The 27,543-nt window shown below is 58.3% G+C and overlaps 1 protein-coding gene across 1 annotated transcript; it reads right to left on the bottom strand.

The window, feature by feature from the left end:
- Window positions 1–282: 282 nt before the first annotated feature.
- CLIP3 (CAP-Gly domain containing linker protein 3) lies at window positions 283–27,135 on the bottom strand. Its single transcript, XM_073322340.1, has 14 exons — window positions 27,032–27,135; window positions 22,025–22,179; window positions 12,430–12,569; window positions 11,601–11,694; window positions 10,403–10,564; window positions 9,681–9,799; window positions 8,820–9,056; window positions 8,521–8,656; window positions 7,389–7,517; window positions 6,378–6,512; window positions 6,078–6,201; window positions 5,496–5,560; window positions 4,698–4,770; window positions 283–3,616 (listed from the first exon to the last, which is right to left on the bottom strand). The coding sequence occupies exons 2-14, from the start codon at window positions 22,158–22,160 to the stop codon at window positions 3,562–3,564; spliced, it is 1,605 nt and encodes a 534-aa protein (XP_073178441.1). The 5' UTR covers window positions 22,161–22,179; window positions 27,032–27,135; the 3' UTR covers window positions 283–3,561.
- Window positions 27,136–27,543: the final 408 nt, after the last annotated feature.

Below are 27,543 nucleotides of genomic sequence, written 5' to 3' on the forward strand. Positions count from 1 at the left end.
AAGAGAGAGAAGGTGGCATCTTAAAGCCTCCGCTGAGAATCTCAAATTATTATTTTTTTAAGTTAATTTTCTTGCCCTCACAATTGCAGGGGAAAAGGGGGATTCTAAACTTAGACACTGCAGAGGCTTTCGTTTTAAATGCCCCGCTGACCTGAGATGCCACCTTCCCTCTCCTCATATTATTACAGTACTTCCAAAGAGGAGCTGGGAATGGGGGGGAGGCAGGGGGATGGGACAGAACAGCACTGAGAGGAGTGGAAGCCAGAGGCCGTTTACACAATGCACATAGAAACACTCTTTATTAATGACAGATAAGCAATAGGCATACTGATTTCTTCTCATGCTGAGTTTTCCAGAGATCCTGGATGGAAGGGGAAAGGGACAAGGCATGCAGAGTTAACAGCGAGATCATCAGCGGGAGTAACAAGCCACTCGCTAAACCATTTACAAGGAGAATGGGTTACAAATTTTAAAAATAGTGTTAAAGAAACTCCATCCGACGTGATTTCTATTATACAAACACTGAGGCCATGGCGGGGACCACTGCAAAGGAGTCAGAGCCGGACTAGGGCCAGGTTAGCATTTTGACAGCGGTCCCCGATGATGGTTAGCATCAGGAACGCAGGCCCGGCCGGGGTGACTCAAGGTCCGGATGAAATGGGGGAAGGCCCAGGATACCCCCTCGTGACCAGGACAAAGCTGAGCAATTGCAGGTTTTTTATTGCTAGTAAAAAGAAAATGAGAAAGCAGGAGTCTTTTTATTGGGCTAGAGAGGAGGCAAAGGGGATGAGGTTATGTGTGTGTTTAGTACTCATACAGCTGACAGGGATGGAGATGCATGTTGGGGGCAGCTTTAGGGGCCAGCCCTGGCTTCCTATTCCCAAGGCTCCTTTCCCAGTGTCAGGATAGAACCCAGGAGTCCTGGCTTTTCCCAGCTCTCACAAAATGCAACAGAAAGACATGGAGGAAGGCTGGAGGATTTGGAGATGGTGGTTAGAATTCTGGCCTGGTGCACAAGCTGCTGTTCCATTTGGAGGTGTTTTAAAGTACACTGGGCCCAGGTCCTTTTTTCACTGACTGGTACTGCTCTGTGTTTCCAGGAGGGGCTGCCACTCTGAGGGGCTCAAAGCCTTCTCGTTATGCAAGCTCCATGATCCCTCAGTGAGGTGGGTCAATATCCTCATCCCCATTTTGTCGATGGGGGAAACCGAGGCACACAGAGGCACAGAGACTTGCCCATAGTGTCAGTGGCAGAGCTAGGAAGAAAACCCAGTAGTCTCCCGCCTCTAAACACTTAGCCACCCTCCTTCTCAATGCCAAGAACAGAACCCAGGAGTCCTGGCTTTCTATTCCTTTGCCCAGCGCACCTTTCCTAATGTCAGGAATAGAACAGGTGTCTGGACTTCCTTTTCCCTTGTCCTTCCCAATGTCAGGAATAGAAACCAGGAGTCCTGGCTTCCCCACCTCTAACCACTGGACCAGGCTGCCTCTGCTTACTAACAGGACACCCCAGAGAAAGCAGGTTGACCAGTCGTTTTTCTCCAGCTTTCCTACTTTGTGACATTAGGGGACATGGCAGCAGCAGTGGAGGATGGAAGAAAGGGTAAGAATGGATGGACAGATCCAAGGATAGAGGGAGAAGGATGGAGAGATGGAGGGAGAAGATGGATGGATAAAGCTGAGGAGGGAGGGATAAGGAAGGATGGGTGGCGGGACAAGATGGATGGATCCGAGGACAGAGTGCGATGGATGGAGGGATAGATTTTATGCAGCTGTTCCTGGTTGCTAGCAATGACCCACACCCTGTCTTGGGCAGCCCCCACCCAACTATCTGTAGCTCTCCCCCAGCGAGAGCAGGCCGCGGTACCGTTTGCTGCCCAGAGCCGAGCCCCGGCACTCAGACAGGGAGCTCTCCGCCGTTCCCAAAACCAGCCACCCGGAGGCTGTTGGCAACGTCCCAAATACCTCCGACTTCCCAGCGTTCCCAAGACCTGCCCTGCCCCCAGACGCTGTACCCCTTTCACTAGACCGGACCAGCTGACGTGGTACAACTCCCCTCTAGTGTGGACGCAGCTTTACCCGGCTCAGTGTGCTGATACCAGGATAGCTATTCCCACATGGGAAGGGGAATAAGCTGTTGCAGTCTGAGGCACCTTTATAAACCGCATGGTTATACGGGATCAAAGCTGGCTATTTATCCAGGCTGAGGTTATCACAGGAGAGAACCGGGCAGTGGTTTTTTTTACTGATACCATTACACTGATATAACCCCCGTGTAGGTTTACTTGTAGCTAGCTTATTCCCTTTCCTCTCCACTAGACTGATATAAGCACCTTGATACCAGTATAAATCCACAGTACTGCTTTAACTGGACTGGGACTGGACTGCTTTAACAGGGAGAGTTAAACAGGACGACGGTCGTGTTTAGACAGACCTTTGGCTCAGTGGAGAACATCAACATACCCTCCATGGCTAATTTTTCTTTTAAGATAGTTATTAAGGGTCGTTTTCTTTTCTTTTCTTTTTTTTTCCTAAACAGCTCAAAAGGAAAAAAGCCCGGTGCCTCTGCCTGTGAATAAAGAGCGATTACGCCGAGGGGAACGAATCGATAAGAGTGAAAGAGGGACAGGGGAGCACCAGGCACCCCGCTGTGTTAAGAGACCCCAACCCCTCAGATTCGCCCTGAACATATCGGGTACAAGCTGCTCCAACCTTTGAAGCTAACATCAGATGGTCCTTGGAGCGGTTGTGTCTCAAGGGGAATGCTTAGCAATCTTAGTAAGTGCTGATCTCACTTAGAAATACACTCAAGCACTGATTTCCCCCCATGGTAACTGCACAGTGCGCCCCAGAGTGAATGCCTGGGGGACAGGGGCTTTCTCAGAAGGGGGCCCGCACTGCTTCCAGAGAGGAAGATCCCCCCCAAATCTCACTGCTCTTTAAGGTCCAACAAGAGACCGGTTTCTATAAGCCAGATCTCCTCCCTGGAAGGAATTGAGCAATCTAATCCTGGAAGGTGAGCATTACATGATTCCCAGAGAAAAAGGCGGCTTAAGCTGGGGAGGAGCATTACTTCCACGCTTGGAGTGTTATAAACTGACACTGTCCACACAGCTACAGAGATGTAGAGAGAGGCCAGGTTAGATTAAGTTTCATTGGGGAGCAACTCAAAGGGCCAGGTTCAGGGGATGCTGGATCGGCCTTACCCCGAGCGTCAGGCTCAGAGCAATCAAACCGCAGAGGGAAATCCGTACCAAAGAGGTTTTGTGTTCATGCCACTGTGCTCCGGAAGGGGGTCAGGGGAGAAATCAAAGAGGGGAGCTTCCAAGCCCATGTCACATCTACCCGGGGTGGGAGGTGCATACGCGTGGTGTTTGGGGGGGTTAGTGCAGCCTTTCTCGCAGACTACGGGGGGGCGACGTTCAATGGTACCAAGGCACTGGGGTTCACTAGAACTGCGACTAGGGTGGGGGAGATGAGAGCCCAACGGGGAGAGCAGTCTTTCGGTTAGTTGGAGAACAGAGGACAGAGCGGAGGACGGGAGAGGCGCGCGCCGAGGCCTTAGGACTGCATCTCTGCACGCAGCATCCAGGGGAACCAGCAGCAGAAGAGTAATCTGAAAGAGACGAGAGACGGGGGGAGCGCTCACCGGGCAGCTCGCAGCAGGGACCCCACCAGCAGGGGGAGAGGAAATGAGAAGGCAGCGTGTCAGCTTCTAGGGGCAGGGACTGACTTTTTGTTCGGTGTTTGTACAGCACCTGATCGCAATAGAAATGTACAGCGCCTGGCGCCACAGGATCCTGGTCCAAACCTGATAGGAACAAAACTGTACAGCACCTCACACCATTGTGACTGGGGCTCCTAGGCACTACCATAATACACCTAAGAGCAATAAAAATATACAACACCTAGTACAATGGGGTCTTGCTCCATGACTGGGGGGGTGCTACCGTAATACACTTAATTGCAATAAAAACGTACAGCCCTAGCACAAAGGGGTCCTTGTCTGTGACTGGGGTTTCTAAGCGCTACTGTAATTCCCATAATAAATAACAACAGCTAGGTAGGCAGCCAGGGAATGGGTATTTCCCCCCAGCTAGATCTGAGGGGGGCTCACAACAGGTTAGCCTCCTGAGGACTGAAACGCCAAAGTCTAGCTCAAGTCTTCGGGCTTGATACAGAGGTATCGGGGTCAGATTAGAGGGTCTAATGGTCCCTTCTGGCCTTAACCACTATGACTCTATCAATCATCCCCTGCAAGAGCTGGTGCAGACGTTCCAGGGGTCTGGTGCTGCCACTCTCACTTGAGACAGGGAAGGTGGTTTACAATGGCTTTAAGCCAGCTCTGTCCTCCCCATATGCTTCCTGTGCAGGGGCCTGCCCGGCCAGCATTACAAGTCAGAGCAGCCTCAAGGCTGCTCTAGCAGTCAGTTAGCTCTGACACTGCTCTCATTTCCTGTTTGCTCCTCGTGGGGCCTGGTGGGCAGAGAATAGCCACAGCACAGTACACTCCTGCCGCGTTCCTGATCCTCCCCCCTATGGATCCTGGGGAGCAGAGAATAGAAACAGCAGGCTGCTTTGGCCACATCCCCAATCAGCCCCCTATGGGCCCTGGTGGACAGAGAGTAGCCACAGCGCAGGGCCCCAGCAGTCCAGCTATCGCCCCCTCCCCCCCCACAGCTCCTCCCCCGCCTTACCTAGAGATGGAGTTTTCTGACGTGATGTCTTTTGGGGTCCTGACTGCTGTGAAGTTGCGCTTTGGCTGTGACACTGCGAGAGAAGGGACAACGCCCTCGCTTTAAAGGGAGTCACTGTACCCGGGGGCCACCGACGCCCTCTAACAAACCCAGGTGGAATCACCGTGCAACAAACCCAGGAGGGTGCACAGGCCTAGTGGTTAGGGTGCTCGCCTGGGATGTGGGAGGCCCGGATTCAATTCCCTGCATGGTGGCTGCAAAGGATCGCAGAGATGACGGGGATTACGGCTCTAAACAGGGAGGAGGGAGGGAGTGGCGGGCTGAGGCAAGGGAGGGCTGCTGCTGCATCGAGGGCAGTGTGTGTTGGGGGAACGGCGCTGGCAGAATGAGGGGAGCGTGGAGCAGGGGTTGGAGCATGACCTGCTAAGCCACAGACTCCCTGCGTGACCTTGAGCAAGTCACTTTGCCCCTCTGTGCCTCAGTTTCCCATTCTGAGCAAGGGGGATAAATATTCCTGCCTCCCAGGGGTGATGTGAGGCTAAAAACACCCTAACGATGGTGAGATGCTCAGAGAGGACAGTGCCGGCGGGGGGTCACATAAGCACTGAAGAGAGATTCCATGGGGCCATGCCTTCGGCACAGATGGAATTGCTGGGGAAGACTGGATGTCCCCATGGCCTCACTAGCTAAGTCACCCCCGGTGCAAGGCCAGTGGAGTCACAGGTGGGGTGGGCTTGGCCCCTGGTCCCTCCCGTCGCTGGGGGCAAGGGAAAGGCAGAGGATCCAGAGTATACCTACTAGTGACTTGGTGCACCTTCTTCACCGAACTGCTATCTCCCTGGGAGTCTTTGGGGCCACCGATCCTGAAAGGGAGGGGCAGAGAAGAGAGGCTTGTTCACGGAGGTGTGGAGGAGCCAAGACCGGACCAACGCCAGGGAGTTGCCCAGATTCCAACCCCCGGTGATAGTCCAGGAAGGCTGCTCGCATACCAGTGACGGGGATCAGGGTGAACCCCCGCATAGGCGAGACCTGAGATCTGTCCCAAAGCCTCTTAAAAACAGGAGGTGGATAATCCGGGCAGAAGCCACTTCTGTGACATTTGCCTCAGACGGGGAGAATATCTGCCACTCAAAGGGGCTTCGTTAGGATGATTTGGAGGCTGTCGCGTCCTTGCCAGTGAGAACCAGAGCTGTCAAACGCTGCAGGAAATGGTGCTCACAAACGCCCCCTCAGGGAGGCAGGATTTGAACCCAGCACCTGCAGGGCCACAGCCGTAGGTTCCCACCCTTGAGCGAAAGAAGCAGCACGTCCCTTGGTGGGGTCAGCCACCAAAAGGCAATCGCTCACGCTCACACGCAGCGAGAGCCAGGAGAAACGTACCTCTGGACCCTGGAAGGTGGGGCAAAGACTCCGTGCTTAGGGGGGCAGGTGAAATACCGGACCCCAAAGACCGAGCCATCGTGTTTCCCCGTGGGCTTGTCGAGTTCGATGCCGAACCAGTAACCTGGTGATGGGATAAGAAGCCGTCAGCTGTCCACTTCCCAGCACGAGCCGCGGGATCAAACCCCGGAGCCTCGGATCTACAAGCACCAGACTCCCACTCCAGAGCTAAAAGACCCTGTTATAGTCTTTTCCACCCACCAACCGGCGGCTCTGCCCTCCCGCCAGCCGGTGCCTTACCCGGCGCAAAGTCCGTCTTGCCGTAGAACCGGATGATGCCCTGCTTCTGCCCTGCCACCAGCACCTGGTCCCCGATCTCGATCTTCAGCCCTTCTCGGTCCAGGCTGCCCACGGATGGAGACTTCTTCCTGAGGGCTGAGCGGAAAGGCAGTGAGACCAGCCCAGGGCTGCCCAGACCTCCAGCAGCAGCGGCCCCAGAGGGTAGCCTGGTGCCAGAGTGGGGTAGGAAGGGGGGCGGTGAATGAAACCCCTCCCCCTGCTCACCTGTAAGCCAATCCTGCCGTCTCCCTGCCCTCAACTTTTCCTCTCTCCTCCAATGAGTGACTTGGAGGGAGCAGGGGGAAGAGCCGAGGAGAGGGGGCGTTGAGCCCACAGCAGGAGATGGGTGGGGAGAACTGGTGGGATTGGTTTGTGGGGAGGCTGGGCCTTTCCAATTTGCATATGTAAATAGCATGCAGATTTCCCCTTCCACTCTTTGCGGCACCAGAGCCGGCCAGCTGGCCGGGGCTTTGACATCTCCCCCACCAGACATGGAGGGGCAGGAACGATCTGAGGACAGGGCCGGGGGGGCTCCTGGTTTATCTCCTCGCAAAGAGCCCCTGATTAATTGGCCGTCATGTCAAGCCCCTTGATGAGATTTCAGATCCAAAGGCTGGGTCTGCTCTTTCCACCCACCCCCAGTGATAAAGGATCTTCAGGGTTAATTAGCCAAGTACCTTTCTAGATGTGGATGAATGAGACATGGAAGGAAAGGGGTACAACCAAGGTCATGCACAGAATCAGTGGCAGAACTGGGAGTGGAAACCAGGAGTCCTGTCTCCCAGCACCGTCCCCGCCCCAGCTCTAACCACTAAACCCCACTTTTCCCAGAGCTGGGCAAAGAAGTGAACCCAAGAGTCCTGCCGCCCAGCCCTCCTGCTCTAACCACTTCCCCTCCCAGAGCTGGGAGCAGAACCCAGGAGTCCTGGCTCCCAGCTCCTGCTGCTTCAGCCACTAGAAGTGCCCTGCTACCTTTCTTGTCCTTCCGGCCCTTCCCAGTCATGCGGGAGAAGTCCATGCGGGGGGTTTTTGGGGTGGATGTCACCGATGATGGCGTCTGGTCTGTGGCTTTGGTGATTTTAGACACAGAGGCGAAAACCCCTGAGAAGATGGAGAAAAAAACAACAACAGTCAATGGGGGACTCAGAAAATGCTAAACTGTACAGCCCAGGATCCACTAAGCCACATTCCCTTCCAGAGAGAGGAGCAGAACCCAGGCGTCCGGGCTCCCAGGCCCACCCGCTAGCCTCTGGGCCAGAGGTGGGCAAACTATGGCCTGCTCCCTGCAGCACAGCCCCCCATACTGTCCCACATCTGGCCCGTGGGACCATCCTGCCTGGCCCTTGAGCTCCTGTCCGGGGAGGGTCGTCCCCAGCTCCTCCCCTGCTGTCCGCCCTCCCTTGCCGGGCCGCCAGCGCTCTGGGGTGGGCGGCGGGGCTGCGAGAGCTGCAGGTGTCGTGTATTAAATTGCTCCCCGTAGGAATGCGCTACCTACGGTGTACTACTTACAGCTCCCAGTCCTGGTGCTCTGAGCGGCACGGTAAGGGGGCGGGGGGTGGGGGGGTTGGATAAGGGGCAGGGGGTCCCGGGGGGGCAGTCAGGGGACAGGGAGCAGGGGGGTTGGATGGGGCGGATGTTCTGGGGGGCGGGGCAGTCAGGGGACGGGAAACAGAGGGGGCTGGATAGGGAGTAGGGTCCCGGGGGGGCGGTCAGGGGACGGGGAACAGAGGGGGCAGTCAGGGGGGCAGGGGTGTGGATAGGGGGTGGGGCAGTCAGGGGACAGGGAGGGTTGGATAGGGGGTGGGGTCCCGGAGGGAGCAGTTGGGGCGGGCGGTCCTGGGAGGGGGCGGTCAGGGGACAAGGAGCAGGGGGGATTGGATGGGTCCGGGGTTTTGAGGGGGGCAGTCAGGGGGCGTGAAGTGGGAGGGGGTGGATGGGGGGTGGCAGGCTGTTTGGGGAGGCACAGCCTTCCCTGCCCGGCCCTCCATACAAGTTCAGAATCCTGATGTGGCCCTCGGGCCAAAAAGTTTTGCCCACCCCTGCTCTAGACCCCGCTCCCCTCTCAGAGCTGGGAACAGAACCCAGGCGTCCGGGCCCCATTTACCTTGCTTCGGAGGGCAAATGAAGTAGCGTATTCCTCCAACGCTCCCATCGTTCTTGCCCTCTGGCTCGTCCAGCTCCACCCCGATCCACTGGCCACTTGCGAACTCCGTCGTGCCACAGAAACGCAGGGTGCCCAGCTACAGAGACGCAAACAGATCATCGGCCGGCCTGAGCCCCCACCCCGCTCCCTGCAGCGCAGCGCCCCCTACTGCCACACTGGGGTCAGCGCAGACCCAGCCCCGGCCCAGCCCACCCCCGCTTCGCTTGGGGAGCTCCCAGAGGGGGCCGACGGGCCGGTACCTTCTGTCCGTCCACCACGACGCGCTCCCCCAGCTTGAGGCCCAGGGAGGTGAGCATCAGGTTGCCGGGGATGTTGTCGTAATTGGGCAGCGTGACCTTGGGCAGGTTGCAGCTCAGGGGGACGGCGTCCAGCAGCAGCTGCTTGAGCTCCTTGGCCACCATGGCGGCCTCGGCCTTGTCCAGCGTCATGTCCATGGGGTCGGGCACCACGTCGGCCGGCACCTGCCCTTTGCTGTTCTGCAGGGGGCAGAGGGGGAGAGACGCTGGGACGGGAGGAGGGGACGGGGCAGCCGGGGGAGGGGGGGAGGGCCCGAGAAGCTGTCTGTGTGCGGTCCCCCATCCCCTGTGTCATATCCCAGAGTCAGGGCCCCTCTTTGCCTGCAGCCCCTCCCCCCAGTCCATATCCCAGAGTCAGGGCCCCTCTTTGCCTGCAGTCCCTCCCCCCAGTCCATATCCCAGAGTCAGGGCCCCTCTTTGCCTGCAGCCCCTCCCCCCAGTCCATATCCCAGAGTCAGGGCCCCTCTTTGCCTGCAGCCCCTCCCCCCAGTCCATATCTCAGAGTCAGAGCCCCTCTTTGCCTGCTGCTCCTCCCCCCAGTCCATATCCCCACAGTTAGGTCTTCTCTTTGCTGCCACCTCCCCCTGCCCTCTCCCCAGTCCATATCAGGTCACTGGTTTGATGCCAGCTCCCCTCTCCCTCCCCACCACCCTGATCCGTATCCTGACAATCTGGTGTCTTTTATATGCTGCCAGCTGCCTCCCACACCAGCCCCTATCTTGCCCCAGCTGGTCTCCTGCCTGTATAAGGTCATCCCCTCCCCTCTGGGCAGTTTAGTTCCCGTTCCCGCGCCTGGGCTCTCACCCTGACAGCAGGGTTGGCCCCGTGCTCCAGCAGACACTTCACAGCCCCCAGGCACAGATTGGAGGCGGCGATGTGCAGCGCCGTACCGTGGTTGAAGTCGCTGCAGGTCGAGTTGAGCACTGCAAGGCAAAGCGTGGACGCGGCCCAGGGTGAGGCATCAACCCCTGCCCTGAAGGGACCTGCCGCCCCCCATGCCGAGGGCTAGAGGGGAAACAGGGGCATGGGGAGCGATTTGTCCAAGGTCACACAATGAGTCAGTGGTAGAAGTGGGAACAGAACCCAGGAGTCCTGGCTCTCAGCCCCCTGCTCTAACCACTAGACCCTACTCCCCTCCCACAGCTGGGGATAGAACCCAGACGTCCTGACTGTTAGCCCTCCCCCACTCCCACTCTAACCACTAGACCCCACTCCCCTCCCACAGCTGGGGAGAGAACCCAGGAGTCCTGACTCCCAGCCCCCTCCGCTGCTCAAACCATGAGACTCCCCTCCCCTCCCAGAACCGGGGATAGAACCCAGGAGTCCTGACTCCCAGCCCCTCTCCCTCTCTAACCACTGAGGTCACCTTTGCCTTCCTAGGTATTTTGACATTCACCAGTTACCAGAAACACGGCTTGGGCCACCTGGGCCAGGGCAACGCAACCCCAGAGCCCCTGGGCAGTAGCACTTGGGGGGGAAGCGTCCCCCTCTTTGGCATGTGTCTCCCCCGTCTCACCCCGGCTCACCTTTGGGCTTGGAGCCTTTGAGCAGGAGGCGGATGAGCTCAGGCACGTCGAAGTAGGCGGCATAGTGCAGGGCATTCATGTTGGTCCAGCGGCTACGCAGGGTCACGTCCACCCCCAGGGCCAGCAGCTGGTTGGAGAGGCGGACGGCAGCAGCAGGGTCACCTGGGGGGAGGGGGACAAAGGTGATGGGATCAGAGCCCTGAGTGGGCACAAGAGCCCCTGCAACCGCCCTCCCCCCGAGGCTACTGCACACTCCAGACCGGAGGAAGGCAGAGGCGCGCTGGGCCCAGGCTGGGAGCCCCGGCTCCCTGCGTCACGGGACCCCCAGGAGGAGGAGCTTGGCTTGCACTGGAAAGAAAGCAGCTCTCCAGCCATGGTGAATGGGGGAAAAGCCCGAAATAGAGGAATGGAGTGTGACTAATGCCTGCCAGAGTCTGCCGAGAGCCTGAGCCCATTGCTCTGAGCACGGGGAGCTGTCCTGGGTGTAACTAACGCAGCGACACTGCCTGGGTCTGCCGAGAGCCCGAGCCCATCGCTCTGAGCACGGGGAGCTGTTCTGGGTGTAACTGACACTGCCTGGGTCTGCCGAGAGCCTGAGCCCACCGCTCTGAGCACGGGGAGCTGTCCTGGGTGTAACTGACACTGCCTGGGTCTGCCGAGAGCCTGAGCCCATTGCTCTGAGCATGGGGAGCTGCCCCAGGTATCTCAGTGGGTTTTTTAACTCCCAGCCGCCCTGCTCCTGGGGGTCCGGCCAGCCCTGCGCAAGCAGGGAGCTCTGTGTGGGGCAGATTGGGGAGAGTGCAGCAGGCCCAGCCCCCACCACCAAGCAGAGACACCCCAGCTGCTGAGGTGAGCACTGTGGGGCCGCCACACACACCTCTGTGGAGGAGAAAGAATGGCCCCGATCCTGCTCCACAGGGGGAAGAAATGGGTCCCACGATGCTGGCCCTGCCTCAAGGGGATGGGGGCCACCTGCCACCCCCCTTCAAGTGCGGTTTGGGCCCACGGCACAGGGGCAGAGTCTGCGTGGGGGAGTGTGAGCCCCCCAGCTTGTCCCAATTGTTCCAGGACAGCAGCTCCCCACCCCGCAACCGGGGGATTTGGCCATTCGCGCCTCAGCAGAGATAGAGGGCAACCCCCACCAAGGGAGCCTCCCCCTCCCACCCCAGCCTGCAGCCCTCCCCTGACCCCAGCTCACCGACACCGTGCGCCCCGGCTTTGCAGGCGTAATGAAGCAGCGTCATGTCGGTCAAGCCATCCCGGTCGTTCACATGGCAACCGCGCTTCAGGATCTGGGGGGGGAAGAGGGGAGGAGGGCAGGGGGAGGGGGAAAGAGGGGAGAGAGGGTGGGGGGAGGAGAAGAAGGGGAGGGGAAAGAGAGAGCAGGGGGTGGGGTTGGCCAGAGCTGATCAAGCCTTGTTCCCCCCCAGCCATCCTGCTGCGTCTCAAGTTAATTTCCAGGTCAGCAGCACCCAGCCTAGAGTGGGAAGGTGCCTGGTGATGGGGGCTTGGGGGGTGCAAGAGATGAGCGCGTCTCAGGGCCTGATGGGAGGTTTCTAACAGCAGCCACACGGTGCACCTCTGCCCTGGGAATCCCGAAGGCAGGCACTGCCCCTTTGGCAGAAGGGGGAAACTGAGGCACAAAGTGGGGAAGGGACTTGCCTCGGGTCACAAAGCGACTTAGTAGCAGTGCTGAAGATAGAACCCAGGAGTCCTGACTCCCAGCCCCCCTCTGCTCTAACCCGCTCAACCCCCCTCCCCTCCCAGAGCTGGGAACAGAACCCAGGAGTCCTGACTCCCAACCCCCGCCCAGCTCTACCTCGGAATTTCCTGTGGGCTGTTTTCCAACCCGCTGCAGCGCCGATCTCAGACCCCCGCAGTGGAATCAGACCCTTCTCTGACCAGGATGTGCCGGTTCCACCCAGCTGCAGCCCCCCGCGGCGCGTCCCATGTCCCCAGGGCGGGCAACCCGGCACCTCTCGCGAGCACCAGGTACTGCGCAAGGCGCGTCGGCTCCCCTCACTCACCTCGCTGCCTATGACATCAATCTTGTGTTGCACCTGGGGGACCCACTGTCGGATGATGGCAAACAGCTCTGGGACCGTGGTCTTGGGGTCGTAGAGGATTTCTTGGCAAGCCGGGTCATTCGGGTCAAAGAAAGTGAAAGCTGGAAAGAGAAGGAAGGTCTTTAAAAAGGGGAATCTATCCCTTTATTAGGTGCACTACAGTAGGGGAATCTATCCCCATCCAAAATCGAGACCACGCCATACCGAGCTTGTATGACAGTAGCACCTAGAGGTCCCAACGCAGACCAGGGCCCCCTAGTGCTGGGCACTGCACAGACACCAGTTAGTTCTTGCCTAAACAGACAGAAGTGGGAGGGGAAACTTAGGCACAGAGCGGGGAAGGGATGTGCACAAGGCCACCCAGCAGGCCAGTGCAGAGCCGGGAGCGATGAAGAGTCAGGGTGTTTTCTGAGCACAGCTTGTTTCATTTACACCAGCCCCTGGACAGAGGTGGTTGCAAACAGCATGCAGGCCCCCGTCCACCAGGACTCAGCGATAACCAGTATGTGCCCGCATGCCAGACCTGCGCCTCTCTGAACCAACTCTCCAGAAGCTCAGCTTTCATTTACAAACCAACTAGCTCTTCTGGCTGCCCAGAAAACAGGTCCCCATGCAGAGAGTCTGAAGTAATTGCTCGGAGAGGTGTGAGCCGCTCCCCTCATCTCAGGAAGGTGTGAGCCCGTTTAAACGTCCGCCGCGTTCATAGAATATCAGGGTTGGAAGGGACCTCAGGAGGTCATCTAGTCCAACCCCCTGCTCAAAAGCAGGACCCATACCCAATTAAATCATCCCAGCCAGGGCTTTGTCAAGCCTGACCTTAAAAACTTCTAAGGAAGGAGATTCCACCACCTCCCTAGCGTTAACGATTTCATGTCCAGCCAAGCCAGGGCAGGTCACGGGGATGCCCAATATGCTGGGTGGGGTTTGGGAGCGGCCACAAGAGTTTTTGTTTCTCCTCCGCAATCAGGAAGGAGTCACCGGTTACAATTCAGGGCAACTGCGCCTATATTCCCCCTCTGGGGGCCAGCAGGGGCACCCGCTCTAGATTCCTAGTTCCCCAGCCATCGCCTCTCTTGGGTGCAGTTGTGCATCTCAGCGGGATACGTCCAGGCAGCCCGGTTCCCAGCAAATCTGCCTGCCTCAACCGGATTGCTCCTCCTGAGATACGCCGGGAAGTTGCTCGTAGAGTCGAGCGCACAAGGCAACGCACAGACCCGAGACGTAACCCGGATGCTGAACGTCCCAACAAAGTTGTCTGGCCACCATTAAAGCCCTATCAGTGTCACCCCGTCAGACAAACACCAACGACCCTGTCGCCTCCGCGCTCCGGCTCCCACCAGCCGAGCCCCTCCCGCCCGGGGCAGAACAGCCCTGGGCTGTTAATCGACTCCGCGCTGGAGCTGGCCGGTCCAGAGACGCGCTGCTCAAGTGAGGCTACATCACTGGCCCCAAGAGCTGTGACTGCGGCAGAGACCCTGCAACGCCCGCTGCTCTTCCAGTGGCCTGGCAGAGGGCAAGGATTGGCCAGGCACCGAGGCTCGAACAGGCCCTGGCCCATCATCAGTCCTTCTAATCCCACCCAGCGGGGGGTTGGTTTTTTTGTGGCCACAAATTCACAACGGCTCTCGCTCAGAACCAGCCCCGCCGTGAATCTGAGAGTCACTCGCCGGTCCAGTTTGGGCGTCTGATCTCGTCCCCCCTGTAACAGTTGATCGGCCGACCACGGCTGTCTCCTCGGGGCGCAAGTGAGCTGTTGCCTCAGGCCTGGTCTACCCTACAACGCAATGCCTTAGCGGCGCACGGGTCTCCACTGAAACGTGTCTCCTGCCGATGGAAGTGGCCCGCGACGCCGACAGAAACGCCAGCCTCGCCTCTCGAGGAAATGGATTAACCACAGCGACAGGAGAACCCCTCCCACTGGCACGAATTGCGTCTACACCAGCGCACTCCAGCAGCGCAGCTGAATGGCCGCACCGCGGCAGCGTTGCAAATGTAGACAAGCCCTAGGATACCGACGCTTAATTCAATCAGGTTGGGCCAGGTTGGAGATTGCAGGAAATTGCCTTCTCTGTAGGGTGACCAGACAGCAAGTGTGAAAAATCGGGATGGGGAGTGTGGGGGGGTAATAGGAGCACATATCAAAAAAAGCCCCAAATACCGGGACTGTCCCTATAAAATCGGGACGTCTGGTCACTCTACTTCTCTGTCACACTGAGCCCAGGAGTCTGGCAGAGCCCAGGGGCAAACCAACCCCCTTTACGACTGTCTGCACAGCCCGCTGTGGGCGGAGACACGTGCGCGGGCGGGGCTTATTTAGTGGGCGGGGCTTGGAAGAGTAGCACCTCTTTTCCCCCTCTCCCATCTGACCCCTGTCCTCTGTCTGGCCAAACACCAATGGCTGATTCCCAGGGAGCAGCTCTGCCCAAAGCCTCCACTCAACTCGGGGAGACTGAGGCAACGGCTCAGTTCTCCCGCTGATTGCAACAGCTCCTCCAGAGAGAAACGGCAGCACGAAAAGAGCCCAACTCTGCTCCCAGGCTAAGAGAAAGAACTGATATGGCTGTCACCGTGCCACCCGGTGACTTCCGCCATAACCATATAAACCACCCTCCTTTCATATTTGTGCAGGGATCGCTCACCAGTGCTACCATGCAGCCTCCTCTGGGGTGGGGCGCGGCAGCGTTCAACGGCAACACGGTGCATCCCTTTAGGGTAGAAAGTAAAGGGAAACCCTACATATAATTGGAACGGCATGGGGGGACTGGAAGGAAGTAGGCTCCAGTTAACCCCAGTGCCTTGGCTAAATGGGCTGAAGCCGCTATATTGCAAAGAGCGTCGCAGAACCACCAGAAGGGTTTAGGGTTTCAGTTTTGCATTTTATCTGAAAGACGCCAAGTCAAGAAGCACAGCGCCCCCCTAGTGACGCATTGGGGTCAGCCCTGACTGCAAGGGGAGAGCGCCCCCCTACGGACGCTCTGCAGTACAACGCCTCCTCGCACGGCCTTGGGGTCAGCCCTGACTGCAAGGGGAGAGCGCCCCCCTACTGAAGCCTTGCAGCACAGCGCCCCCTAGCCCCACACTGGGGCACCGGGGTCAGCACTGAATGCAAAGGCAGAGCGCCCTCTACTGAGTCACCCACCCTGCTCCCTGTAGCAAAGCAGGGGGACCAGGACTCATTGAGAGGGAAGAGTATCTCCAAAAGGCTTCTCCACCCACACTTTTGGCTGGACCGATCCCCACCGCCCCAGTACCACCCTGGGGCACTGACTCAGTCCTGACTCATAGGGTCCTTTGAATTAACCAAGGCCTGAATTAACATTCTAGCGAGCCGACAGCTCTGTGCCGTTGACACATATGGGCTGCAGCCACATTTATCCGCTTTGCAGGCAGCCTCGGGCTGAATATCCCAGGCAGTGGGCACTCACACAAGAGCTTGTCTCAGCCTGCAGGGGAAACACAAAGCCTGGATCTTCCCTCCCCCAGCAATGGCAGCTTATGAAACTGCTGCTTGATCTGCACACCCCAACGGCAAACCAGGCCAGCGTGACTGTCGCTCGCGAGCATCACGGCACGGCAGCTCCCCGGGCAGAGAGCCGCGCCAGCAGAAGTAGCCGGACGGCCACGCCTGAAGGGCGGGGGGGGGCCGCATCTCGACACCACAGGTGTGCCGTGCCGTGCCGTGCCGTGCAGAAGGAGGGTGTGCCGGGGCCGCCGGGCGGGGACACGGGAGGCGAGCGAAAGGGGCATCGAGTCACTTGCTGTTGAAATCAACGTGTGAGTTCCCGCCGAGTCCAACAGGCTCAAGCCCGAGTTTATAACCCAAAACCCGAAGCAGCTTTAGCAAAGACTGAAAATAAAGACATAAAAATAGGTCCCATGAATTTTAGGCCAGTGGAGAATCATCCCTTACGCCTGCCAGCAAATACACCCTTTCCTGGCAGCCCCCTAAGCATGGCATAGAATCATAGAATCATAGAATCATAGAATATCAGGGTTGGAAGGGACCCCAGAAGGTCATCTAGTCCAACCCCCTGCTCAAAGCAGGACCAATTCCCAGTTAAATCATCCCAGCCAGGGCTTTGTCAAGCCTGACCTTAAAAACCTCTAAGGAAGGAGATTCTACCACCTCCCTAGGTAACGCATTCCAGTGTTTCACCACCCTCTTAGTGAAAAAGTTTTTCCTAATATCCAATCTAAACCTCCCCCACTGCAACTTGAAACCATTACTCCTCGTTCTGTCATCTGCTACCATTGAGAACAGTCTAGAGCCATCCTCTTTGGAACCCCCTTTCAGGTAGTTGAAAGCAGCTATCAAATCCCCCCTCATTCTTCTCTTCTGCAGGCTAAACAATCCCAGCTCCCTCAGCCTCTCCTCATAACTCATGTGTTCCAGTCCCCTCATCATTTTTGTTGCCCTTCGCTGGACTCTCTCCAATTTATCCACATCCTTCTTGAAGTGTGGGGCCCAAAACTGGACACAGTACTCCAGATGAGGCCTCACCAATGTCGAATAGAGGGGAACGATCACGTCCCTCGATCTGCTCGCTATGCCCCTACTTATACATCCCAAAATGCCATTGGCCTTCTTGGCAACAAGGGCACACTGCTGACTCATATCCAGCTTCTCGTCCACTGTCACCCCTAGGTCCTTTTCTGCAGAACTGCTGCCTAGCCATTCGGTCCCTAGTCTGTAGCTGTGCATTGGGTTCTTCCGTCCTAAGTGCAGGACCCTGCACTTATCCTTATTGAACCTCATCAGATTCCTTTTGGCCCAATCTTCCAATTGGTCTAGGTCCTTCTGTATCCTATCCCTCCCCTCCAGCGTATCTACCACTCCTCCCAGTTTAGTATCATCCGCAAATTTGCTGAGAGTGCAATCCACACCATCCTCCAGATCATTTATGAAGATATTGAATAAAACCGGCCCCAGGACCGACCCTTGGGGCACTCCACTTGATACCGGCTGCCAACTAGACATGGAGCCATTGATCACTACCCGTTGAGCCCGACAATTTAGCCAGCTTTCTACCCACCTTATAGTGCATTCATCCAGCCCATACTTCCTTAACTTGCTGACAAGAATACTATGGGAGACCGTGTCAAAAGCTTTGCTAAAGTCAAGAAGCATCATCTCCCTGAGCTCATCCACAAGCCCCTCATCCTGTCCACAGCCTCATAGTTAAGGCAGTGGGCTGGGACTTCTAGGTTCAATTCCCCACTCTGCCTTATACAAGTGGGGTAGGAGAGAAGCAAATTTTAAGAGCTCACCTCCCTTTCATGCACTAGATAGAAGCAATATTGGGGGGGAGGGATAGCTCAGTGGTTTGAGCATTGGCCTGCTAAACCCAGGGTTGTGAGTTCAATCCTTGAGGGGGCCATTTAGGGATCTTGGGCAAAAACTGGGGCTTGGTCCTGCTTTCAGCAGGGGGTTGGACTAGATGACCACCTGAGGTCCCTTCCAACCCTGATCTTCTATGAATGACCCTCACAAATAAATATTCAGCATGTGTCAAGCGCTCATCTCGCTTGAAACACCTGCTCCGTGTTTCAGGGCTGACCCCAGCTCTTTGGAAAATATGGCCACAAGTGTGGCTTGAAAACTTGACCCTGCCTTCTCTGGGCCTCAGTTTCCACAGCTGTACTGGGGGGAGAATAATCCTGCCTTGGTTTGCCTTGCCTGTTTAGACGGGAAGCTCTTTGGGCAGGGACCATCTCTTGCTGAGTCTGGGCAGCGCCCGGCGCAACAGGGTCCCGATCTTGGTCACGGTGTGTCTGGGCAGCGCCCAACACAAAGAGGCCCTGATCTGGGGGCTCCAGACATTACCACCACAGATCTAATAAAAACAGAAGCTGGCCTCATAAACTGTACCGCACTTCGGTTGCTCAGATTGATTTGCGGAGGAATAAACATTGTTTCAATTGTTTCAATCGTCTGATTGACTCTGGGGCTGAGCTATAGATTTCCTGAGGGCAGGGCCCTTGGACAAAGGAGAGAGCGTTTCAGAACTGGGGTAAAACACAGCTTGTGAGCAGCACAAGAGCTGGCTTGTGTGACGGGGAGGCTTTTGAGTCAATTTCACACGGGTGAAAGGTGCCAGATTGATGGCATCTCTCTGCAAACCAGGCAGCCGCATTGTCTGCTATCCGCCCCCTCCCTCCGCGGCCTCTGCCCCTGTGCCAGCCAGTCCCCCTGCCCTGAGGCCAGATCAACGACCGTGCCCCCTAGAGAGAGGTCCCATATCCCAGTCCCCACCATATTCCAGCCAGTCTTCCCAATCTGAGGCCAGATCAAAGCCCACACCCCCTAGAGGGGAGAGGTCCCATATCTTATTCCCCATCCCCTGAGCCTGCCAGCCCCTCCTCCAGGTCCTGGATTAGAATTGGAGACCCCAAGAGGAGAAGCCTCTGTCGCATTCCCCACTCCCAGAGCCAGCCGGTCCCCCCATCCTGGGGCTGGATCAGAGCCAGTGCCCCCTAGATAGGACAGGCCCCATGTCCCATTCCCTGCCCCCTTGAGTCAGCCAGTCCCCTCCCCGAGGCTGGATTGGAGCCAGCACCCCTTAGATGGGAAGGGTCCCATTCCCCAGCCCCATGAGCTATCAGACATCCCATCGCACCCTGCCTTTCATTTGCCTTTCCTGGGTTCTTCTAGGCTGAGCCAACTGTCCATTTGCATAACATCAGCTGCTCTTTCCGTTTGGCAGGACACCTTCTAGGATCCATCGCTCAGCCCAGGCCACGGCTGTCAATTCCGGTTATGCTGATGATTGTTAACATTGGTAAATGCTGTACAAATGCCCAGCTGCCTACGACTTCGCCCCTCTCCCAGGGCAGCCACTGCAGGAAGGGAGCAGGCCCTGCGGAGCGGAAAGCCCAGCCCCTGCCACGTAAGCTAAATGGGGGCCTGGGTGATGAGTGTGGCACCTAGGTGCTACCACAATACACCTAATAGCAAAAAATATATATACAGCACCTGGCACAACGGAGTCCTGGTCCATGACTGGGGCTCCTAGGTTCTACCGCAATACACCTAATAGCAACAAAATGGGCAGCACCTTGCACAGTGGACTCCTGGGCCATGACTGGGGCTTCTAGGCATTACAGTATTACTAATAATTAATACATAAATAAATAAAAACAACGGATAATAATTATTGTTAAACAAATGACTGTCTTAACTACATAAGAAACCATTTGGGTGGAGCTGCACAGGTCACCGGTTCCAATCCTAGCCAGGCGGGTAGTGACCAGCAGCCATTTACGATTCAAGGGCTGCTTGGTGAAATGAGTCTGTGGGCCTCAGCTCACAGCAAGCAAAGAATCAGGGCCTGAACGGCCCTGGACACTGAACTCTCTCCCCTTTCAGCTGGGGAGCAGTTTGCGCTGGAAATAAACAAACCACGTCTCTGCCTCTCTGGGGCCGTCTATCTGATGCCCACCACAACTGCTAAATTATTAACGCTCCACCGAGACCAGCGCGCCATTGTGCTGGGCGCTGCCCAGACGCAGAGTGAGCAACGGTCCCTGTCCCAAAGAGCACACAATCTAAATAGACAAAGGCAGGGTTAGTTTCCCCATTTTACCCATGGGGAAACTGAGGCACGGAAAGATCGAGTGACTTGTCCAGGATCACACAAGGAGTCAGTAGCAGAGCCCCGGATAGACCCTCACTCTCCTGAGTCTCAGGCAAACAAGATCAGCCTTCCACTCCTTTCACCTTTGGTTTTAAATTGTTTCATTTTGTTTTTTTAAATTAATCACAACAAGGTGTAGGCACCTAGAGACCTGCACAGAGCCAAGGGGTCTCCCACGCAATCCACGCTGCAAAAAAATCCCCCCAAAGCTTATTGTAACAGCACGTGCTATAAGCATATTCCTAGCATGGATTTCATAGCTCATCTTATTTGCCAAAATATTCACAGCATAAGCCAATAAAAATAAATAAAGGATCCAAAGTCACCCTCCCCCCACTCCCTTTTCTACTGCTGGTGAGACACGTACCCCTCTCTCATCTCCCCAGCCCTTATACAAAAATCTATACTTCTCTTGTCACGGTCCTAGCCAAATTCATGCAAAAGCAGCTGGGGGGCGGGGGGGAGGGAGGAGACTTTCCAGAATAATGGCATCCGATGACGCACTGTGTCTGCATCTAGCAACACTGAGTCACTGGGCTGTGTTTAGAAACCGATCACCTGCCAATTCGTCCCCGGCACACCTCCACCGGGTCCTGGTCCTGAGAGGGACGGAGGTGGGTAATTCGTTCGTAAATTTCAGGCCCATGGAGCCAGCAGTCAAAGGAAGGGTTTCGGAACCTCTGGTTCACATCCAGCCTAGGGATTTTGTCTCCCCACCCAAGTTACCAACTATCCCAGTCTAGTTAAAGCAGGAGTCCTGGGTGCCGTTATACAGGCGTAAAGGTGCTCAGACATGGATAACTATTCCTGTATAGGAAGGGGAATGAGCTATACCAGTATAACCCGTCTGGCTTGTATACAGAAGAAGAATCATATTCCCACCTGACACAAACTGGTCCTAACTCTGCTCAGATCAGGCCTCGGTTTCTACGGCTGAACTCCATTAGCACTGACGAGTGGGTTGGCAGCTTACATGAAGCGAGTTTGGCTGGTCTCAGCCCATTTTCTCAGACGGCACAGTCACCTCTTGCTGGCAGTCTCAGCAGAGAAACCGGGGCCTGACTGGGCCATGGAGATTGCTGGCTCAGAGCTGGCCCTGTCCAAGCAGCGGTGAGCCGTTGTGGCTGGGGGGGTGGGGTGAGTGGAGGACGCATGGTGGATAAGTAGAAGGATTCAGACTCCAGGGCACCTGGCCCTGGGGTTAAAAGCTGAATGACACAGAGCCACATGGGAGGAGAATGCAACAACATCCTTGTCACCCATAGGCCAATGCAGGGAGGCAGTGTTGCCTAGTGAATACCCCACTGGATTAGGCCCTGGGTAACCTGGGTTCTAATCCTAGCTCTGCCCCCATTTTGGGGAAACTGAAGCACGGAGCAGTTTCCCCATCTGTAAAATGGGGCTCTGAGACCCCTTAATGAGAAGAGCTAGGGATTTTGATGCTGGGGTCTGATCCCCAGAAGTTCCAAGCACCCGCCACTCTTCTTACATACATCATGGCAACGCCCCGGGATCCCAGCTGAAAGCAGGGCCCCATTGTGTCGGGCTGTGCACAGACACAGAGCAAGAGGCCCCCTCCCCCCCCCAGCATCCGAGAGAGCGGACAGTCAAACCAGACAACAGGCAGGAGGGGGAATTGAGGCACACACAGAAAGAGGAAGGTCAGCGGCAGAGATGGGAACTGAACTGAACTCTCCCGTGGCCCCAGCTGGTGGGCCATGCTGCCTCTCACTGGCTGGTGCTCAGCACCTCTGGGGATGAGGCCCCTCGGCAATGGGAAACATTACCCCACGCAGCTGACTTGGGCGCTGGGGGTCACTGGGATCCAAAGCCTGATCTAATGCAGGGCAAGAATGAGGAAGGAAAGGAGGGTGAGAGCAAGACACTGACGAGTCCTGAGGCAGGTGGCGGGGCAAGCTCACCATAGTCCTTGGGCAAGGGTGCAGGGGCGGAGGGATGGACGATGGGTTTCTTCCTCCGCTCCAGGATGGGGCTCTGGAACTCCAGCGGCTGGCGCGCCTCCTCGGAGGGAAGCTCGGCTGAGTCGTCTTTGGTCATGATGGGTTCTTACTCCTGGCTGGGGAGGAAACGGGGAGAAAAAATGTCCAGGCCTGAGCAATCAGCTGAACCCGCCGCGCCCCCCAAGGGTCTAGTCACTGTCATTGGGCAGGTCTAATACGATCAGACCTGGCATCTCTGCAGCACCCTCTGTCCCATGGGCTCACATTCATTTTAAGCCCCATAGGCTCACCCCCACGTCCCCACAGTGAGTTTGGTATTACTAAATACTGGGCAGGTGATGGGGAAACTGAGGCATGGACCAGTGAATGGGCCGCCTTGCAGCGTCACATGGCAAGGCAGAATGGGGAACTGAAATCCAGGGTGAAATTACAGTGCCCTGCTTTAAACACTAGGCCCCACTCCTGTCTCTGCTCTTTCATCTGTTGTTCCCCAGTACTCACTCGGGCCTGGGTTCACTGGTCCCTCCCCCATGCTTAAGCGGGAAGGCATTTAGCTATGGGCGAGCTTAAGCACACCGTCTCCCAGCAATCACAACAGATAGGACCCCCCCAGAGCTGGGGATAGAACCCAGGAGTCCTGGCTCTAAGCACTAGACCCCACTCCCTCTGCCCATCTCACCAAATCATACACTGCTGCCTCCTGCTCTAGCTTAGGAAAGCCCAGTAGTTCAGAACCCCCTCCCACCCGCATCCCCCAAAGCCCCCTGTGGGAAAGGTGAGCCAGGTCTCTCCTGCCACTGGTCCACACTGGCCTGCCCTGCGGATCAGAACCGTTGCCCCGGCTGCGGATGGGGCTTCCCCAGCCCCTCCCGCTGCCGTGTGTGCAAGAGGGAAGGGAAAGAGGGGGTGTTGGTCTCAGAAGAGGGGGGCCTGGTGGGGGCCCCCTTAGACACTTGCCCCCTCCTCCCCCTGCCTTATACACACCCCTAGCCTGACATCCAAAAATCACAAGAGCCCCAGAATCAGCGGGACTGGTGGACAAAGGGGAAGAAATGGGGCAGCCCAGCAGCGGGGGGGATGGGACCAATGGTTGGGGGTGAGGGAGGAGGATCAGGACAAGAGAATGGAGGGAGGCGATGAGGGGGGTTGTCAAGGCCTAGAGGGGAGAATGGGGCACACAGGGCAGGACTGTGGGGTGGATGGGGATAGGAATGGGTGGATTGGGATGGAGGGGCAGTGAGGGGCACTGTGGGTACAGATGGGAAGGGTGGGAGTAATGGGATGGTTGGGGGAGGATGGAGGGGCAGTGAGTGACACTGAGGGTACAGATGGAAAGGGTGGAGTGATCAGGGGACTGGTGGGGTGATGGAGTAGTTGGGTGAGGATGGAGGGGCAGGGAGGGGTCTGGGGTACAGATGGGAAGGGTGGGGGTGATGGGGGAACAGGTGGGGGTGATAGGGTACTTGGGGGGCGATGGGGTACAGGGGGAGTGATTGGGGGCAATGGGCGTGGACAGGGGAAGGATGGGAGGGGTGATGGGGGGATGGGGTACAAGTGGGGAGATCAGTCAATCAGGAAGGGGGGAGATGGGGTACGGGGGGTTGGTTGGGGGTGATGGAGGTGGATGGGGGGAAGGGGTACAGGTGGGGTGATCGGTCGATGGGGTACAGGCGGGTTGGTTGAGGGGCAATGGGGTGCATGGGGAAGGAGGGATGGGGTACAGGTGGGTTGGTTGGGGGGCGATGGGGGTGGACGGGGGAAGGATGAGAGGGGTTATGGGAGATGGGGTACAGGTGGGGTGATCAGTCGATGGGGAAGGGGCGGGGGGGCAATGGGGTACAGGCGGGTTGGTTGCGGGGCGATGGGAGTGGATGGGGAAGGATGGGAGGGGTGATGGGGGAGGGGGATGGGGTACAGGTGGGGTGATCAAAGGGGATGGGGGGTGATGGGGGTGGACAGGGAAGGATGGGAGAGGAAGGGGGGATGGGGTACAGGTGGGGTGATCAGTCGATGGAGAAGGGGATGGGGGGCGATGGGGGTGGACGGGGAAGGATGGGAGAGGAAGGGTGGATGGGGTACAGGTGGGGTGATCAGTCGATGGAGAAGGGGATGGGGGGGTGATGGGGATGGACGGGGAAGAATGGGAGGGGAAGGGTGGATGGGGTACAGGTGGGGTGATCAGTGGATGGAGAAGGGGATGGGGGGCGATGGGGGTGGACGGGGAAGGATGGGAGAGGAAGGGTGGATGGGGTACAGGTGGGGTGATCAGTCGATGGAGAAGGGGATGGGGGGGTGATGGGGATGGACGGGGAAGAATGGGAGGGGAAGGGTGGATGGGGTACAGGTGGGGTGATCAGTCGATGGAGAAGGGGATGGGGGGCGATGGGGGCGGACAGGGAAGGATGGGAGAGGAAGGGGGAATGGGGTACAGGTGGGGTGATCAGTCGATGGAGAAGGGGATGGGGGGCGATGGGGGCGGACAGGGAAGGATGGGAGGGGAAGGGTGGATGGGGTACAGGTGGGGTGATCAGTCGATGGAGAAGGGGATGGGGGGCAATGGGGGCGGACAGGGAAGGATGGGAGAGGAAGGGTGGATGGGGTACAGGTGGGGTGATCAGTCGATGGAGAAGGGGATGGGGGGCGATGGGGGTGGACGGGGAAGGATGGGAGAGGAAGGGGGGATGGGGTACAGGTGGGGTGATAAGTCGATGGAGAAGGGGATGGGGGGCGATGGGGGCGGACGGGGAAGGATGGGAGAGGAAGGGGGGATGGGGTACAGGTGGGGTGATAAGTCAATGGAGAAGGGGATGGGGGGGCGATGGGGGTGGACGGGGAAGGATGGGAGAGGAAGGGGGGATGGGGTACAGGTGGGGTGATCAGTCGATGGAGAAGGGGATGGGGGGCGATGGGGGTGGACAGGGAAGGATGGGAGAGGAAGGGTGGATGGGGTACAGGTGGGGTGATAAGTCAATGGAGAAGGGGATGGGGGGCGATGGGGGTGGACGGGGAAGGATGGGAGAGGAAGGGGGGATGGGGTACAGGTGGGGTGATCAGTCGATGGAGAAGGGGATGGGGGGCGATGGGGGTGGACAGGGAAGGATGGGAGAGGAAGGGGGGATGGGGTACAGGTGGGGTGATCAGTCGATGGAGAAGGGGATGGGGGGCGATGGGGGCGGACGGGGAAGGATGGGAGAGGAAGGGGGGATGGGGTACAGGTGGGGTGATCAGTCGATGGAGAAGGGGATGGGGGGCGATGGGGGCGGACAGGGAAGGATGGGAGAGGAAGGGGGGATGGGGTACAGGTGGGGTGATCAGTCGATGGAGAAGGGGATGGGGGGCGATGGGGGTGGACAGGGAAGGATGGGAGAGGAAGGGTGGATGGGGTACAGGTGGGGTGATAAGTCAATGGAGAAGGGGATGGGGGGCGATGGGGGTGGACGGGGAAGGATGGGAGAGGAAGGGGGGATGGGGTACAGGTGGGGTGATCAGTCGATGGAGAAGGGGATGGGGGGCGATGGGGGTGGACAGGGAAGGATGGGAGAGGAAGGGGGGATGGGGTACAGGTGGGGTGATCAGTCGATGGAGAAGGGGATGGGGGGCGATGGGGGCGGACGGGGAAGGATGGGAGAGGAAGGGGGGATGGGGTACAGGTGGGGTGATCAGTCGATGGAGAAGGGGATGGGGGGCGATGGGGGCGGACAGGGAAGGATGGGAGAGGAAGGGGGGATGGGGTACAGGTGGGGTGATCAGTCGATGGAGAAGGGGATGGGGGGCGATGGGGGCGGACGGGGAAGGATGGGAGAGGAAGGGGGGATGGGGTACAGGTGGGGTGATCAGTCGATGGAGAAGGGGATGGGGGGCGATGGGGGCGGACGGGGAAGGATGGGAGAGGAAGGGGGGATGGGGTACAGGTGGGGTGATCAGTCGATGGAGAAGGGGATGGGGGGCGATGGGGGCGGACGGGGAAGGATGGGAGAGGAAGGGGGGATGGGGTACAGGTGGGGTGATCAGTCGATGAGGAAGGGGACGGGGGGGCGATGGGGGTGGACAGGGAAGGATGGGAGAGGAAGGGTGGATGGGGTACAGGTGGGGTGATAAGTCAATGGAGAAGGGGATGGGGGGCGATGGGGGTGGACGGGGAAGGATGGGAGAGGAAGGGGGGATGGGGTACAGGTGGGGTGATCAGTCGATGGAGAAGGGGATGGGGGGCGATGGGGGTGGACAGGGAAGGATGGGAGAGGAAGGGGGGATGGGGTACAGGTGGGGTGATCAGTCGATGGAGAAGGGGATGGGGGGCGATGGGGGCGGACGGGGAAGGATGGGAGAGGAAGGGGGGATGGGGTACAGGTGGGGTGATCAGTCGATGGAGAAGGGGATGGGGGGCGATGGGGGCGGACAGGGAAGGATGGGAGAGGAAGGGGGGATGGGGTACAGGTGGGGTGATCAGTCGATGGAGAAGGGGATGGGGGGCGATGGGGGCGGACGGGGAAGGATGGGAGAGGAAGGGGGGATGGGGTACAGGTGGGGTGATCAGTCGATGGAGAAGGGGATGGGGGGCGATGGGGGTGGACAGGGAAGGATGGGAGAGGAAGGGGGGATGGGGTACAGGTGGGGTGATCAGTCGATGGAGAAGGGGATGGGGGGCGATGGGGGCGGACGGGGAAGGATGGGAGAGGAAGGGGGGATGGGGTACAGGTGGGGTGATCAGTCGATGAGGAAGGGGACGGGGGGGCGATGGGGTACAGGCGGGTTGGTTGGGGGGCGGTGGCGGGTGGGGAGGGCAGCAGTGGGGCGATGCAGGGGGGACAGGGGAGGGACCTGATCTTCGCCCGGCTGGGGGGCGGGGGCTGATCCCGGCCGGGCCCCAGATAAACACCGACCCCCACCCCGCATCCCCGCGGGGCGGAGGCAGCTGGGCCCGGCCCGACTCCTCTGTCCCGGTGGGGGCCCGGCCCGGGCCGCACCTACCGGGGACGAGGATCCGTCCGTCTGCTCGGTGCCCGGGCGCTGGCGCTGGGTCCGGAGCCTCGCAGAGCCCATGCGCCGCCCGCAGCATCAGCGCCGCATCCCCGCCTCCTCGGGGGGATGGGGCTGCCGCGGGATCCCGGGGAGCTGGGGCTATGGGGGAAGCAGGGGGCTGTGGGGCAGGATGGGGGGGTGTAGAGGGGAGCTGGGGCTATGGGGGAAGTAGGGGGCTGTGGGGCAGGATGAGGGGGTGTAGAGGGGAGCTGGGGCTATGGGGGAACCAGGGGGCTGTGGGGTAAGATGAGGGGGTGTAGAGGGGAGCTGGGGCTATGGGGGAACCAGGGGGCTGTGGGGTAAGATGAGGGGGTGTAGAGGGGAGCTGGGGCTATGGGGGAAGCAGGGGGCTGTGGGGTAAGATGAGGGGGTGTAGAGGGGAGCTGGGGCTATGGGGGAAGTAGGGGGCTGTGGGGCAGGATGGGGGGTGTAGAGGGGAGCTGGGGCTATGGGGGAAGTAG

Source organism: Lepidochelys kempii, chromosome 23 (genome assembly GCF_965140265.1).
Source record: "Lepidochelys kempii isolate rLepKem1 chromosome 23, rLepKem1.hap2, whole genome shotgun sequence".
Classification (NCBI taxonomy): Eukaryota; Metazoa; Chordata; order Testudines; family Cheloniidae; genus Lepidochelys; species Lepidochelys kempii.

Coding starts and splice junctions, on each gene's coding strand:
- CLIP3 (XM_073322340.1), bottom strand. CDS start 22,160: ATGACCAAAGACGACTCAGCCGAGCTTCCCTCCGAGGAGGCGCGCCAG. Junction 9,800..10,402: donor CAAAGGCTCCAAGCCCAAAG/GTGAGCCGGGGT, acceptor TTTGCCTTGCAG/TGCTCAACTCGACCTGCAGC. Junction 8,657..8,819: donor TCGTGGTGGACGGACAGAAG/GTACCGGCCCGT, acceptor GCGTCTCTGTAG/CTGGGCACCCTGCGTTTCTG.